The 16,019-nt window shown below is 37.3% G+C and overlaps 2 protein-coding genes across 2 annotated transcripts; both read left to right on the top strand.

The window, feature by feature from the left end:
- The first annotated feature begins 5,216 nt into the window (after window positions 1–5,216).
- On the top strand, window positions 5,217–8,764 carry LOC126793103 (hydroxyproline O-galactosyltransferase GALT6-like). The gene is made up of 7 exons (XM_050519536.1): window positions 5,217–6,234; window positions 6,659–6,891; window positions 6,967–7,257; window positions 7,358–7,486; window positions 7,585–7,758; window positions 7,968–8,075; window positions 8,155–8,764. Exons 1-7 carry the CDS (start codon window positions 5,412–5,414, stop codon window positions 8,362–8,364), a joined length of 1,968 nt encoding a protein of 655 aa, XP_050375493.1. The 5' UTR covers window positions 5,217–5,411; the 3' UTR covers window positions 8,365–8,764.
- A 4,015-nt stretch (window positions 8,765–12,779) lies between these two features.
- On the top strand, window positions 12,780–14,553 carry LOC126793867 (AAA-ATPase ASD, mitochondrial-like). The gene has a single exon (XM_050520495.1). The coding sequence runs from the start codon at window positions 12,952–12,954 to the stop codon at window positions 14,452–14,454; it is 1,503 nt and encodes a 500-aa protein (XP_050376452.1). The 5' UTR covers window positions 12,780–12,951; the 3' UTR covers window positions 14,455–14,553.
- Window positions 14,554–16,019: the final 1,466 nt, after the last annotated feature.

A 16,019-nucleotide genomic window follows, 5' to 3' on the forward strand; every position in this document is an offset into this window, starting at 1 on the left:
TCTTCCTTTTGTGTAAAAGAAAATGACTTCATACTATTTCAGCTTTTGAGTTTTGATGATCAAAAGTTTGATGATACAACAACTACGTTAAACAAAAATCATTCAACTAATCAAATAGTTAACCCAAACCATGCATATGATCGAGTTAGCCACAAAGAGAAGAAATATATCTTACCGATTATTGGAAATTTTTCTCTGTCAAGTATACTTCGTGAGGGATTAGTATTTTTCATCCTAAGATGTTAATGATATGAAAAGCTATTAAATAGACAAAACCTCATTCGTCATTGAGTAATTATTGGTAGAAAAAGTTCGTAATTTACCCTCCTAAACTTATCTAGTATCCACCATCCCAACTCATTCCTACAAGATTACACCATATATATCTCAGTGCATGCACTTAATTACGCCTTAAACGAAGCTACTCAAATGATTATCAACATCCTGGAAATTTCATATGAAACACTATTCAATGGAGAAAACCTCATCCATCTTTGAGTAATTATTGGTAAAACTAATTTGCAATTTACTCTTATAAACTAATATCCAGCATCCCGCTCATTTGCCCTAATCAAAGCTACTCAAATGATTACCTGCATCCTGGTAATTTCATAGAAGTTATTTTCCATCTTAAGTACGTGTATGGAAAACTTTAGTTGTGGCACAACTATAGGTTGTCCAACACAACATTACCCCAATCCCATATATTGCTCCTAGCTTTGGGCTTTCTCCCGTATTGGATTTGAAAATAAAAAAATATGAACAACTGGTTGTATAAAACAGAAAACAAATTAAAAGCCACTGGGCAAGCAAAATTCCCACAGGCCATATCCCCAAGCTTACAGGTTGTAAGAAGTACAACTGTGAAAGGAAAAACCAACAATCAAACACAAAGCTGATGGACATCATCAGGTTGTAAATCACCTTTACCTCAATTCCTAGTCTTCACTATCTATTGCCTTCTCAAAGTACCACGTAGGAAGTGATCAACTTTGGGGTGAGAAGTCGATTTGGCATCTAATCCAGTAATTCAGAATGACGAAACGCTAGTTTCATTAGAAGAAAATGGCAATTTTTTCCCCGCCACCAAATTAAATTGGAATTTAGTCTTCCTTAATTTTGGTTGTAACATCATTCATTACAAAGGGAAATACTGCCATTCTGAAGAAGTTTCTTGCTTATTTTATTTTTGAGGATATATTGGGACTAGACATACCACATAAATATAGATAATTGAAGAATTCCAAGGGCCCAAGGCTAAGAGACAAGCTCGACTATGCATCATTATATCAATCTATTACTCTATAATATATAGATTTTGACATTGCGATTGGCTTACATTACCGGAGTATATTAGATTCTGGTGCATAATTTTAGTCGTCAAGCTTTCAGCTTTGTCGATTTTGCATCAGAAACAACCCGGAAACATGTGGCACACAGCTAATACAAGCTTTTGGCTTTTCAGCCTCAAATTTTAAAACCCAACTTTCCAGAGTATGAGACTTGTTGGGAGAGGGCATATACTGTTCCATCCCCACCAAACTAAAACTCCCAAGTTCATGCATGTACCTAATCATACTTGTGTATAATTTCAATTGAGGTTACATGTTTTCTGCAGTAAATTAATTAGAGCCCTCCCTAGTAGTTCCTTAATAGCATACTCATTGAGTCATTCACTGATTCAACTTAACACTTTAATTCAGAGATATATATTAATAGATTAAATTACTCATAAGAATTTGAGATACCCGTTAACTTTGTTCGGTTCGTGACTTTATGTTGATAGAAATATGTAGTTGAATACTTATTCAGTTATTCATCAGAGTTTGTAGAGCTAGTGGGTTAGTGGCGCTCCGACGTAAGCCACAGTCGAGTTGAGTGGTGCAACTTTCCTTTTTGGTAAATTGGAGTTGAGCTAATTCAATGGTAGGTTGATTGCAATGCAAGAATTAATGCGAGTATATTCTTCTTTCTAACAAGGGGTGGTTCTTAATTAGTCAAATATTAATCATCCAATATTGTCACTTGGTGTCACATTGAACATAAAAATCCTTTCAATGTTCATAACATATATGGTTTAATCATACCTTACTAATGGGGCTAGTCCATTTGTTTCAGTTAGCTATTGAAAATTTAAAATGGTTGAGCGTACACTTTTAAAATGTTTCCAGATAAGTAGTTCAACTGCTTCATTGAATTCTCAGGATATTCTTCAGTTAGTTTTGATATGGGATGCTTAATTAGTAGTGTCAAGGCGGGGCACCTGACCCGGCCAAATTTGCGACATCTACAAAGTTATAATGCAAATTAATGTGTTTGTTGCCGAGTCGAATCAAAATATAATTGACATCGATCACTGTCTTCATTCCAAAAGGCCTTTAATTTGAACCTCGCGATAATGAGATGTGCATAATAATATAGTGTTTGTCATATTCTATATAGTTGGTTGGCGATATTTGCTTGTTCTCTTTACAAAGTTTAAGATATAGGATTACCATTTGCATAAAAGGACCCTTTTCTAAAGCATTAATTTTCCCTAGTTAAACAAATAAGATTACCAGAGGTCTTTTTTCTATAATTCTAGCTTTACCCTTAGTTAATCGTCTAATCGACTAGTGTGTACAGAGTTGGTGAATTTTAAATTGTTAACTAGTAAAGGTAATCACCTCTCCTCAATATATAAATTACCGTCATTAAATAGAAACAAGAGATATGTTATGATGTTAACAAGATTGAAAGTGATCGCTTGCAACATTTAATTTAATGACATCGTATCGATTTTGTAAAATAATTATATATCAGATTTATTAATTTTTAATTTAATTTAATATATTTATAAACATATACTTCAAAATATACCATATAAACTTGAAAAATTAAAACTTATACTTCAAAATGTACCAATTTATTTTTTCGAAGTACCAATTTAAACTTGAGAAAGAAAAATATCTGATTGTTTTGACAATATACATAAATAATACTAATTACTAAGTACAAACTAATGAATTAGATGATTTTTAGCTTTCAAGGGAGTGGCCGCAAAAGGCAAAAAGTCGACTCAATTTTGGCAAAAAGTCGTGCTAATCTTTAGTCTGTTACAATAGTAATTAGGGGCTAACTAGGATCATTATGAAATAATATCTCTTAAGCTTGAACGTATCCTGTTTTGAACAATCCCGTATCTGATAATGGTCGACATGTGTGATTATTGATCGATGGAGAAATGTGAGCTGTACGTGCGTTCAAACTGATTAACAAGCTGGTCACGCCGAGTTGTTTGAATATTAATATGCATACCCCAGAATTTGAGCAACTCGTTTTCCATCTCGATCGTATAATTTGGAGCTTAGATTAGTTATATGAGAAAAGAACAAAGTCGAACGAGTTGGAGTACGTACGTAGTACGTAGTCTGAATATTTTTGGTTACCGAAAGCATGCGGTTCGGACGTACACACCTGTCTCTGAAGATGGGTTTAGGGTTTACTCCATCTCTGGTATTGCCAAATGCCACCGTAAACTTGGAACTTGCATGTCAAGTCACTCAAGTGCATGCATCAGCAATCGGCACTACTATATCTGCAGAAAATGAGGATGGAGTTCGTCAGCTTGGTTTCTCGATGATGATCGGATCGGAGTAAGTGATGAATGAGTGTGATCGAGTCACAGCTAGCCAGCTTGCCGCTATATATGGTGGACTTTTCTACAAAGATATCGCATGTCGCAACAGAAGCATCACCACTCGCTAGCTAGACATTGCCACAAATTTGATACTTGCCATGCATGACGTTGCATACATGTCTAAATAATATTGAAACTCCCCGCCAGCTAGCTAGACGAGTTGTGCTGTACTTAAAATGAGTTTGTTTTTGCCGTTATGCCCTGTCTGTCTCTCGCATAGCTTTGTTTCTGTTCCAAGAACATTTTCCTGAATTGTGGGACGGCTTTGATCCTAATCATGGCGCTTTGGCATTTGAATTTGTTTTTACAATGCCATATAGGTTAAAACTTAAAAGAGAGAGCACCGTGGGATGTTGGTACGTGATGATTTGTTATTTCTTAAGAATGATATGAGATTCTGAGGTTAAAGTGATGATTAGATTGAGATGAAAGTGTGATCGATCGATCGATTAATCGTGTATATAAAAAGAGTAGTTAACATCTAACCACCTAGTACCAACCAAATAGAAGTTTTTGAGTTTAGCCTCTGCAATTTCTTTCCCCATCGTCTTAGCATTCTCACACTTAATTTGTTGATTATAGAGTTAATTATAGAACTATAGAGTTCTGCAATCAGAATAATACTTGTGTTCTTTTGAGTTGCATAATAATTATTAACCTCGTTCTCGTGCGATGCACGTGTTTGTGAACCGTAATCGTGCATCACACTAGCTATTTGTTAATAGAAGAAAAATGTCAAAATCATTTGTAATTTTTTTTGCAAAAGTGAAATTTTTTGTGTAATTATGTTCGATACGAAAATTTATGAGTATAAAAGATTAATATTTTATTTATATTTTACAGTTTTAACCCTCATTAATTTCTTTTATTTTAGGAGATCGCATCTTTACATGGATAATATAGGAAATTCAATTTTTTAGTAAAACTGCTGACACTAAAATCAGGCTTCCAATTATAGTAGTGGAGATTAAAATAAAATTAGAATCATAAAATAAAAATCGATTGATGATATACATTAATGATTATTTTCTTTTGTATAAGGATTGTAAGTTTACACATCAAATGAGCTATATATGATCTACGATCAAGTCAATAATCGGTTTCTTATAGATTCTTGTAATCCAACTTCATCGGAGATCCGTAATGACAACTAGATACCTTGTGCAAATTTTCTGTTAAATCTAAAATATGGCATGCTCCGAATTTCTCGATAGCACATATCGGTAAGTGGTAACCTTCTCAAATGTAGGCACTAATCTACTTTAACCGCAAAACAACTCCAATTTAACCCGCAGTTAATCACTCTAGTTAATAGTAGAATAATCAGTCCTTCAAGTTCTGGCAAGTGGCAACTAGTGTGCTTACTAGGTCCAACACCCCACCTCCAATTATATTAATATCTACGTGTGTTTCTTCAAACTCAGAATTATCGAGATTCCGTTTTAAACCAGAAGCATCCATCTCTCTCCCTTTTGTTTTTTTTTTTTCAAAACAAAAAATTGTTGCTTTCTGATCTTCCTCAACTAAAAAAAGCCGTTGTTTTCCACCGACCTTCAAAAACTTCTCCTTCTTCCTCCTCAACCTCTTGACGCGTCTCTCATTCTTGGGGACCCTGCTCGACCTGGGAACCTCAAATTCGAACCAAAGACTCGATTTTTACCACCGCCCAGATTCCAAAGGGCTTCATTTCTTTTTTACATCAAAAGCTTTGTTGTTCTTGGCTGAGATTATTATGAGGCGGCCCAAATTGGACCGATGCGGCGCCGTTTTGACGAGGCAAAGATCGGTTCAGATTCTCGTGGGTATTGCCGTTCTATATCTGCTTCTAGTCACTGTGGAGATTCCCTTTGTTTTCCGAACCGGGTTCAGCACCATCTCGCCGGATAGCTTGACCCGACCCGACAGGCTGCACAGCCGGGAAGCCGTGGAGGAGAAAGAAGCCCCGACCCGCCCGCTCCAACGAGTCTCGCTGAACTCGAACCAGCCGACTCAGAGTCAGAGCCGCCGACCCGGCGAGTCCAATGTGGTCTCGGGTCTGGTGTTCGACCCGAAGACGTTCGATTCGGAGCTCTACAAGTCGGCGAAGGTTGCTTGGGAAGTCGGCAAGAAGGTCTGGGAGGAGCTGAAGGCCGGGAAGGTCCGGGTCGCGGAGGAGCGGGTGGCCGGAAATGGATCGGAGCCGTGCCCGCATTCGATCACGGTGACCGGGTCGGAGTTTTCGGAATCGGGTCGGGTCATGGTGTTGCCGTGTGGGCTGACGTTGGGGTCGTATATAACGCTGGTGGGCCGGCCCAGGGTGGCGCATGAGGAATCGGAGCCGAAGATTGCGCTGGTTAATGAGGGACAGTCGGTGATGGTGTCTCAGTTTAAGGTTGAGTTGTTGGGTTTGAAGACAGTGGAGGGTGAGGACCCACCGAGGTTGTTGCATGTCAATCCGAGGTTGAAGGGGGATTGGAGTGGCACACCTGTGATTGAGCTCAACACTTGTTATAGGATGCAGTGGGGATCGGCGCAGCGCTGCGAGGGCTGGAAGTCCAAGGCCGATGAGGAAACCGGTGAGTGTGGATGATTGGTTGTAGTATTGTGTTGCTACTCTCTGCATTTTTGATAAGAGAAATGTGTTAATGCTGTTGACTTGGTTTATGGTGGATTGAATTGTTTGCAATTAGTAGTTTGGAATAGGGAATTGGTCAATGTGTGTTGTGTGGTGTTTGGTAGGAGAAGAGGAATCAGGTTTAGTGTGTGTCATGGCTTGCTTAATGATCAAGGCTCGGAGAAGATATGAGTGATTATGCATGTTGCGGTTATTAAATGTGCAAGGGTGATTAGCAGATTGTTTCCTTCTTTCCTGCATAGAAAGATTTGTTTTTGGGTGTTGCCTTATTGTATTTGTTGTTTTTGGATTATTTTTTTTTACCATATATTCTTCATATTTATTGTGACACTGGCCAGTTGTGTAATTTGTTAGCCTGGTTTTAGTTGATGGGCAGGTGAAGTGTGAGAAGTGGATTCGGGATGATGACAATCGCTCGGAAGAGACCAAGGCAACATGGTGGTTGAGCAGGCTAGTAGGCCGGACCAAAAAGGTGACTGTTGACTGGCCATACCCGTTTGGAGAGGAGAAACTGTTCGTTCTTACTCTCACTGCTGGCTTGGAGGGTTATCATGTTAATGTTGATGGGAGGCATGTCACCTCTTTTCCTTATCATAATGTGAGTAATTTCTGCTGCTATTTGACTTCATAGGGAGTTTGGACGTTCTTTCTAAGAATTTTTCAACCTTGACAGGGATTTTCTCTTGAGGATGCCACTGGGCTTTCTCTAAGTGGAGATGTTGATCTGCAGTCTGTATATGCTGCTTCTCTTCCAACATTCCATCCAAGTTTCGCACCACAGAAGCATCTTGAGATGTCACCCATCTGGCGTGCCCCACCAGTTCATAATGGGGAAGTCGAACTCTTCATTGGTATCCTTTCTGCAGGCAACCATTTTGCTGAGAGGATGGCCGTAAGGAAGTCTTGGATGCAACACAGTCTTATCAAATCTTCAAATGTGGTAGCTCGATTCTTTGTAGCACTGGTAAGTGTGGCAAGGATACTTTAATAATTTCTTCTTTTTTCATTCGTTGATATTACATGTCTTTTTGTGGAGTTTCTCAATCTTTGCCATCCTTGGTCAGCATTCCAAAACAGAAGTGAATGTTGAGCTAAAGAAAGAAGCAGAGTTCTTTGGTGATATTGTCATAGTGCCTTACATGGATAACTATGACTTGGTTGTCTTGAAAACTGTAGCCATTTGTGAATATGGGGTGAGTTCTTTAATAAACCCATAAATGAAGGCATCACATTGTTGATTTTTTTTTTAAATGAATTCTGATGCAATGTTATTGCTTTGCTTTGCTTTCAGGTTCGCACAATGTCTGCCAAGTACATTATGAAATGCGATGATGACACATTTGTTAGAGTGGATGCTGTTATCCTTGAAGCAAGTAGAGTTCCAAAGGGGAGAAGCTTGTATGTGGGGAACATAAACTACTATCATAAGCCTCTGCGCTATGGAAAATGGGCTGTAACATATGAGGTACTTAAGCTTTTGTTGCTGATATCCTTATTATGGAATAGTTATCCTCCCTTAATTCCTCTAAAATTCTGTAGTTGAAGAATTTTAATCATGTTGCTAAAACTCAGCTGTATGTCTGCAGTATTCACTTGTCAAAATGTTGTCTGGTTGACGGCTGCATAGGTTTGATATTAATACCGAGTCATTCACTTTCCATTTTCTTGTATCAGGAGTGGCCAGAAGAAGATTATCCGCCTTATGCAAATGGACCAGGTTACATTTTGTCATCTGACATTGCAAAATTCATCATATCCGAGTTTGAGAGTCGTAAATTAAGGGTAAGTAAAAAAAACATACTTGCTTGATAATGTGATGGAATGCTTTAGTTGATTATAAACAATCTGAGCTGTGTTGCAGTTGTTCAAGATGGAAGATGTGAGTATGGGAATGTGGGTCGAGAAGTTCAACAGCTCAAAGCCAGTAGAGTACATGCATAGCTTGAAGTTTTGCCAGTTTGGATGCATAGAAGGTTATTTTACAGCTCATTATCAATCTCCAAGGCAGATGATCTGCATGTGGGATAAATTAAAGAAGCTCGGAAGACCCCATTGCTGCAGCATGAGATAGCACCAACTGTCACACTGGTTACCAGTCATCTTGATAATCTAGGAGAGAACATGGAAGTTTTGCTTGCAGTTATAGCATGATGAACATAGATTGTATAGTCTTTTTTAGGACAGGGCAGGTTCGTTCATCATACCTAGGTCCCCTGTACAAAGAAATCTGCCTTCCAGAAAATTCTTTTCATTGTTTCTCTCGCTCGCACTTTGCTTTGTTTTTTGATCCGAGACTGAGGTTGGGAAGATGATGATGATGGAGAGGAAGAGGAAGAAGAGGTCGACAAGATGGTTTAGGGAACGGTTGAGCACAAGTTCCGGCCAGGTGCTAATATTTAAATTTTGAACTACAGCAAACAGATGGAAATGAATATTTATTTATATTCAAAGTCTGTTACCCATTTGGTTCATTATTTTAAGTCACATGGACATTGATCACCAGAATCTACTACATACTGATCCTTGTTCGGTCACACTGTCAAGTAGTCTCATTTTCAACCTGTAAAAGTTTGGTTTCAAATTTTCAATAAGCTAATACAGAAAGACGAGAAATGGCCAGCGCAATCTTTGCTGTACTCTGTAGAATACAATCATGTATTCTCATGACCATATAAACTATAAAGAAAGTGAAACAATAAAAGATAGTGTACTTGCATCCCCGTGCACATTTTTGAAAGTAGATGTAAAAATGCAGTAAGACAGTATAAAAATGCAGAAATACAACTTTGCACACGATGAAGTGATGTACTCCGGTATGCTATGAATTATGTAATTAGAAATACGGTTTCGTATGTAGTTAGTGGTCACAAACTTAAAATGATATTACAGTTCTGTGATGGATAATTATACAATGTGCTAACTATATTACATGGGTTTATGACATACTTTTTATTCAAATATGAAGTAGGTGAAATTTATTTCAAAAGCAAAAAAAAATGAAGTAGGTGAAGTTAAGCGAACCCAACACCATCACTACGGAAGGAAATGTGTTTTCCTTGCAATATTGGTTGGTGTGTATATAATTAGTCACTAAGACAATTAATCAGAAAGAAATAGTTGAGAAAAGAAAGTATAGCCCACATCAATTTCTCTTGCAAACAGTAATTTCATCCTTTTGATGATTTTCCCATGTAGGATGACCTTAATGTGACCTCCAGCCCTCCACCCTCCCAAAATATACGGTGTTGAAGCACAATAGTCGTCATATCATGTGTCAAAGTAATAATCACGTATGATTTTAACTTGAAAGTTCCGGCACGAAGGTAAACATATGGAAGAAAAATTTATCGCTCACTTATATTATGTTCACCACATGCACACTATCCTAAATAAATGTTAATCAAAGTTCGAGAAGAACATTTGTACTTGATGAAAGTTGTAATTAGTAATTGTCATCTATCAAAAAAAATCTATTGGTCGACAATCTCAATACAAAGATTGATATCTATATATAGAAAATAATTTTGTGAAGAAGCTCACTGTGAACTTTTTTCAAAAAATCACTAACTTTCTACAAAAAACATTTTGTAGATAAAGTTCGCTGTAAACTTCCTTCCGAAAATAATTTTGTGAAGAAAGTTCGCAGTGAATTTTCTTTAGAAAACGATTTTGTGAAGACAGTTTACATTAAGCTTTCTTCAGAAAAGAATTTGTAAAGAAAGTTCATTGTGAACTTTTTACAGAAAACCATTTTGTGAAGAAAATTCATTGTGAACTTTTCTCATAAATTTTTTTTTGTGTTTCTTCAAAAACCATTTTGTAAGGAAAGTTCACTGTGAATTTTATTCAGAAAACCATAAAGTAAATTGTATAGAAAAAAAAAAGATAGGGCTCCGCATCTTTCGGAGCAACCATAAATCGAAACATAGAGTTTCAAACAGGCGGTGGTGCTCTCCCTCAAGTGTGGGCGGTGATAGTGGTGTCAATGAAGCGATGGAGCAAAGCTTCCATCGTGCTTTAGCGGCAAGGTTGCTCAACGACGGCGTGAAGCGGCTGAAGAAGTTGCCACCGTTCGCGTTGATGTTAGGCCTTCCAAGGCTTGGCGTTGGGAAACGTTGCCTGGTCGACATCACGGCTTGGTCGGGTGCTGGTTGGTTCCGCTGATTGAAGGTTTCTTGTGTTCTTAGATTTGTGAGCTCCAACGATTGGATCTAGGGTTCGTCAGTTTTGGTTGGGTTGGCTGAATGACGAGGCATTGGTGTGGATGGTTGGCGTGTAATTGAGGCTGCCAGTGCGTTGGATACCAGAAAGTTGTAGCAGCTCCATTCTAGGGTTACAAAGAGCTGGGTTTGGACCTCCCAGGTTTGGGCTGGTGCTCAAGCTTTTGGGCATGGGCCATGGGTCAGGTTGGATGAGGTTGAAGTTGGTTATACAATCCGAGAGGAAGAAGATGATCCCGGACCGAAGTAATCCGATGCTTATCGTAGCTCTAGATCTCTACATTGGCAAGTTAGGGTTCTACTTGTTACTTGGTTTGAAAGGTATACATTGGTCGCAAGCCTAATAATATTTGTAGCAAGTTCTCTTCATGTCAATGTAGGTTATTTGCTTTTGTTTTTATTTTCGTTTGGACTTTTAGTTTTTATTTTCGTAGTTATAGTAATATAGAGTTTATTCTAGTACATTGTATTGAAGCTTACTCATGCTTGACCTAGCATTACTTGGTCGTTATTGGCTTGAAACCTAATGAAATTATTCTTTCACCTAAAAAAAACTTTATTTATAAAACCATTTTGTGAATAATTAAACTAAATAAGTGTGCATTAAATCATCGACTATTTCATTGAAGATTTCGCCGTTTATTTATACAGATCACTCACCCCTACTCAAGGGTCATCTTTTGGCATGTATGCCTAAAAGCCCATAGGACCTGGCTCAGCCGAGTATTCAAGCTCGACCCTAAGGGCATAACATTGAGTAAAGCTTGATGGTTTAAAGCCTAGACCCGTTAAAAAAAAGGCCAATTGGAGCTCATAAAGCCAAAGCACGGCCCCGGCCTTAAAAAGTCAGATTTTTAAATATGTCAATTTATGAAATTATTAATTAAAAATAATAATAAATCTACTATGTTATATTTTTTATTTGTTATATAATATTTAATTCAGTAATTATCGTATCAAAATTTTTCTTTATTTTTACTTAATAAATATGTATTATACATAATTATAATGGACCAGGCCAATAAAAGCCCGTAAGGTTGCAGCATTACATAATATAATCTCATTTACTATCGACCAACTAACTACAAAGATCTCATATCAGAACAGTTTGAATTTACAGAATTTTCATTGGAGAGTAGTATCTTACTTAAGTTGAATGGACCACTGGTCCTCTGTTTGTCACTCGCAAACTCAATGATGTACTTGTTGAACACCACACTACCACACTCATATATTGTCCTTTACTACCAAGTCCTTAAATAATCCAGAACCCCACAAGCATGCATTGTGGAGATTTCTCATTGCAGTAGCTTTGCAGAACTGATGCAGTTTCAAAATAGGTGCATGATCTTCTAGTGAATCTCATGCCTACAACTTCTTACCACATCCATTTCCAAGACAAATCCCCGTTTATGAATCAATCTCCTTTGAAATAACATTTAGTTCTCGCTAATGAGTTAATCACAAAACATCTAAAATAGACTAATTCCGTTAATGTATTAATCTCGAAACACACTTTGTTCAAATTAAATATCTTCATAGTCACAGCTTTCTAGTTTGTCACACTTCCTATTTTTCCAATTACCATAGAAAAGGGAAGACAAAGCTATGTCCTTGTTGTTCCTCAAACAAATTACCTGTGATTAATCTATAATTTCAATACCATGCGCAGAAGTGGCAGAACCCCAGTTTCTTGATTTGGGATTTTGGGTATCTTATGTGCGTGACACGTGTTCATTGGTAGACCCTATGGATTAGTCACCTCCCATCCCACGCAATTTCTGTACACATTTTTGGTACACACTCCACGCAAGTATCACCAATCAACATGTAAATCATGTAACCTTAAAGTTATGACTTTATTCATCACCTTTCTCTAAAATATGTGTTCTTACTCATAATAATAGAGTTGTCAATAGATCACAAATGGAAATATTCAGTGTATGACATTATTACATTCTAGTTGTATCTGATCTTACGAAAGTGTTTGAAAAACGGATCAATTTAACAAGAAAAGATACTCTGTTTCCAACTTTCCATCACCTCAACCATTCCAATTTCACAAGTTTCAAGTGTTCACTGAAACACAACAAATCAAAGAAGATTAGAGATACGACTTCTCTTGGAATAATAATAGGTAGAGTGAATAAACTTTTATGAACAAGTCCAAAAGACTTTTGCATTATTGCTTTACAAATTTTGTTTACATTATTTTCCGGCTACTTTCTGTCATTTGCTTATAAACGATTCCACCCTTCTCACATTATCCACCTACTTGAGTCTCACAGTTACACTCTTCTTCTTCTTCATCAAACACAAAAGTTATGAAAAGGAAAAGGCCTTCCTTTTAGCCACCCTAAGATTCCCGTTGTTCTAGACGATCTCAAACCAGAACAGCTAGCTATAGAGCTCTCTATAGCTCAGATTCTAAACCAACAATGATGCCACCAATGATGAACCAGATGTGGACAACAATGGGTTCAACCCTAGCAAGTTTCATGTTCATTTGGGCCATCATCCGCCAGTACTGCCCTTACGAGCTTCGTAGATTCTTCGAGAAGTACTCCCTCAGAGTCACTGGCTACTTCTACCCCTACATCAAAATCTCCATTCACGAGTTCACCGGCGACCGCCTCAAGCGGAGCGAGGCCTACACGGCCGTGGAGGCCTATCTCAGCTCCAACACTTCAAAGAGCGCCAAGAGACTCAAGGCTGAGATGGTTAAGGATAGCAGCAACATGGTTCTGAGCATGGACGAGTATGAAAGAGTCACGGATGAGTTTCATGGTGCAAATGTGTGGTGGGTTCTGACCAAAGCTGTGTCGCCGGGTCGGTCCATGTCTATGTCTTACTATCCGGAGCAGGAGAAAAGGTTTTACAAGCTCACTTTTCACAAGAAGTATAGGGAGATCATCACAGGGTCTTACTTAGACCACGTCGTGAGAGAAGGGAAGGAGATTAGGGTTAAGAATAGGCAGAGGAAGCTTTACACAAACAGCCCTGGTTACAAATGGCCTAGCTACAAGCAGACTATGTGGAGTCACATTATGTTTGAGCATCCGGCGACGTTCGAAACAATGGCGTTGGAGCCCGAAATGAAGAAGGAGATCATTGAAGACTTGATGACTTTTAGTCAGAGTAAAGATTTCTATGCAAGGATCGGGAAAGCTTGGAAAAGAGGGTACTTGCTGTATGGGCCACCAGGGACTGGGAAGTCCACCATGATTGCAGCAATGGCCAACTTGCTGAGCTATGATGTCTATGATCTTGAGCTCACGGCCGTGAAGGACAACACAGAGCTTAGGAAGCTTTTGATTGAGACAACAAGTAAGTCTATAATTGTGATTGAGGATATTGATTGCTCACTTGATCTAACAGGTCAGAGGAAGAAGAAAGCAGAGAAGGGTGGTTTGGAAGATGAGATTATGAAGGCAAGTAAGGAGAGGCTTAAGGAGCCCAAAGAGGAGGGTGGGAGTAGTAAGGTCACTCTTTCTGGTCTTTTGAATTTCATCGATGGGCTTTGGTCTGCTTGTGGGGGTGAGAGACTGGTGGTTTTTACTACTAATTATGTTGAGAAATTGGACCCTGCATTGATTAGGAGGGGCAGAATGGACAAGCATATTGAACTTTCTTATTGCAGTTTTGAAGGCTTCAAAGTTTTGGCAAAGAATTACTTGAAGCTTGAAAGTCATGAAATGTTTGATACGATTCAGAAGCTAATGGGAGAGACCAAAATGACCCCTGCTGATGTAGCTGAGAATCTCATGCCCAAGTGTCCACAAGATGATCCAGAGAGGTGTCTTTCGAATTTTATTCAAGCTCTGGAAGAAGTTAAGGAGGAAGAAGCAGCCAAGAAGAAAGGTGAAGAAATGAAAGAGATTGCTGCTGCTACAACAAAGGAGCAGCCACAAGGAAACAAAGATTTTAAGGTATCAGAATGATCTGGGGAGCAGTGATGAAACTTCATTTAGAGCATTATTTAGTAACTTTTGTAAATAAATTCCAATTTTCTGAGAGCAAGTGGGAGTTGAGTTCATGTTCGAGTAACTAATGTTTATTATAAACAATCCTACTTTTCATCTGGGAAATTATTAATCCAAAAGCAAGTAGATAGAGTTTATCCAAAAGCACCCTTCTTATTAGTGATTACACGTACATCCAAAAACGTTTTTTTATACTTTTTTAGTAATTAGATCTCCAAATTATCTTGACAAACAACTAAAATGTTATTTAAAACTCCTTAATTTTCTCAAAATGCCCATAATCCAAAATCTTAAAACTCTATTTTTTATTTTAAAAATTTATTCAATTGATTCAAACTTATTATAATTATATCGGTCTCTCAAGCTTACACAAAATCATTGTACAATTAGAAATAAAATTTATCTATAATTCCTAACAACAAAATGCATTTAAATGTGTGAATCACAATAAATTAGAAAAATAAATGTTTACAAAATGAGAACAATATTTTTGTTAGGATACATGTGAATTATTGAAAATAATAATATCATAGTTTAGCTAGATGAAAAAAATTCATTTGAAATTATTATCATAAGAAAAAAAAGGAGAAATCATATGTATGGTGTTGAAATCTTTGTTTTTTTGTTTATTCTTATATTTAAACATATTGGTAATTTTATATTAGTTGACAAATGTCAACATTAACTTGAAAAAAAGAGAGGTCTAAATGTTGAGAGGTATGAATAGAAGCTTATAATGAAAGGTAAATTGAAAGGTACATGAGTTTTTCCAATAAGGACCATCTTGTTGAGGATTAGTTGAGGACTAAAGAGATTCACCAACTTTTCGATCTTATATTCAAATCTTGACCGTTTAATTTATAGATATATATGAGTAGATCATCATTATAAATTTTTGTTCAAATTGAAAATCGTTAAGACATTCATAAATATAATTTACTCATTATGAACTTGAAATAGTTCATATTTAACAATTTTGGTCCGTTCATTAATTTAATTTACTTTGATACCTTAACCACTAATTTGTGAAAATTTATACAAATAATCTATTTATATAGACCTAAACTCTAAACGGTTGAAATGAAAAAAAAAACATTTAATTAACAATTAAATCTTTAGTCTTCAACAAAATAATCTTCGTTTGAAAAATAAGTAATGAATAAGAACTTGCCCCGAACATCGGAACAAAACAAGCTTATAACCGCACGTAATCTCCTTACTCACCATGCAGTCATTATGAAGGTAACTAGTTGCAGAGATGATTCGATTTTGTTGTGGTACAGTGATGAAAGGCATAGATAGATAGGTGGTGATGGGACTAATCAGAGAAGCACCATGTGGGTGATGCAGACTCCGTTTTGGAGTCTTGCTTCCCCACCGGGAGGGAAGTAAACCCAAACACCAAACAAAACAAGCTCATCCTCACTCGATCTTGAAAGTGACCAACTTTATGCAGTGGCCACCAAGCAAAGCACCAAAATCTCTCTGAAATCACCACCTTCTCTTCTGCAATAAAAACTCAC

This window comes from Argentina anserina, chromosome 5 (genome assembly GCF_933775445.1).
Source record: "Argentina anserina chromosome 5, drPotAnse1.1, whole genome shotgun sequence".
In the NCBI taxonomy this organism is placed as follows: Eukaryota; Viridiplantae; Streptophyta; class Magnoliopsida; order Rosales; family Rosaceae; genus Argentina; species Argentina anserina.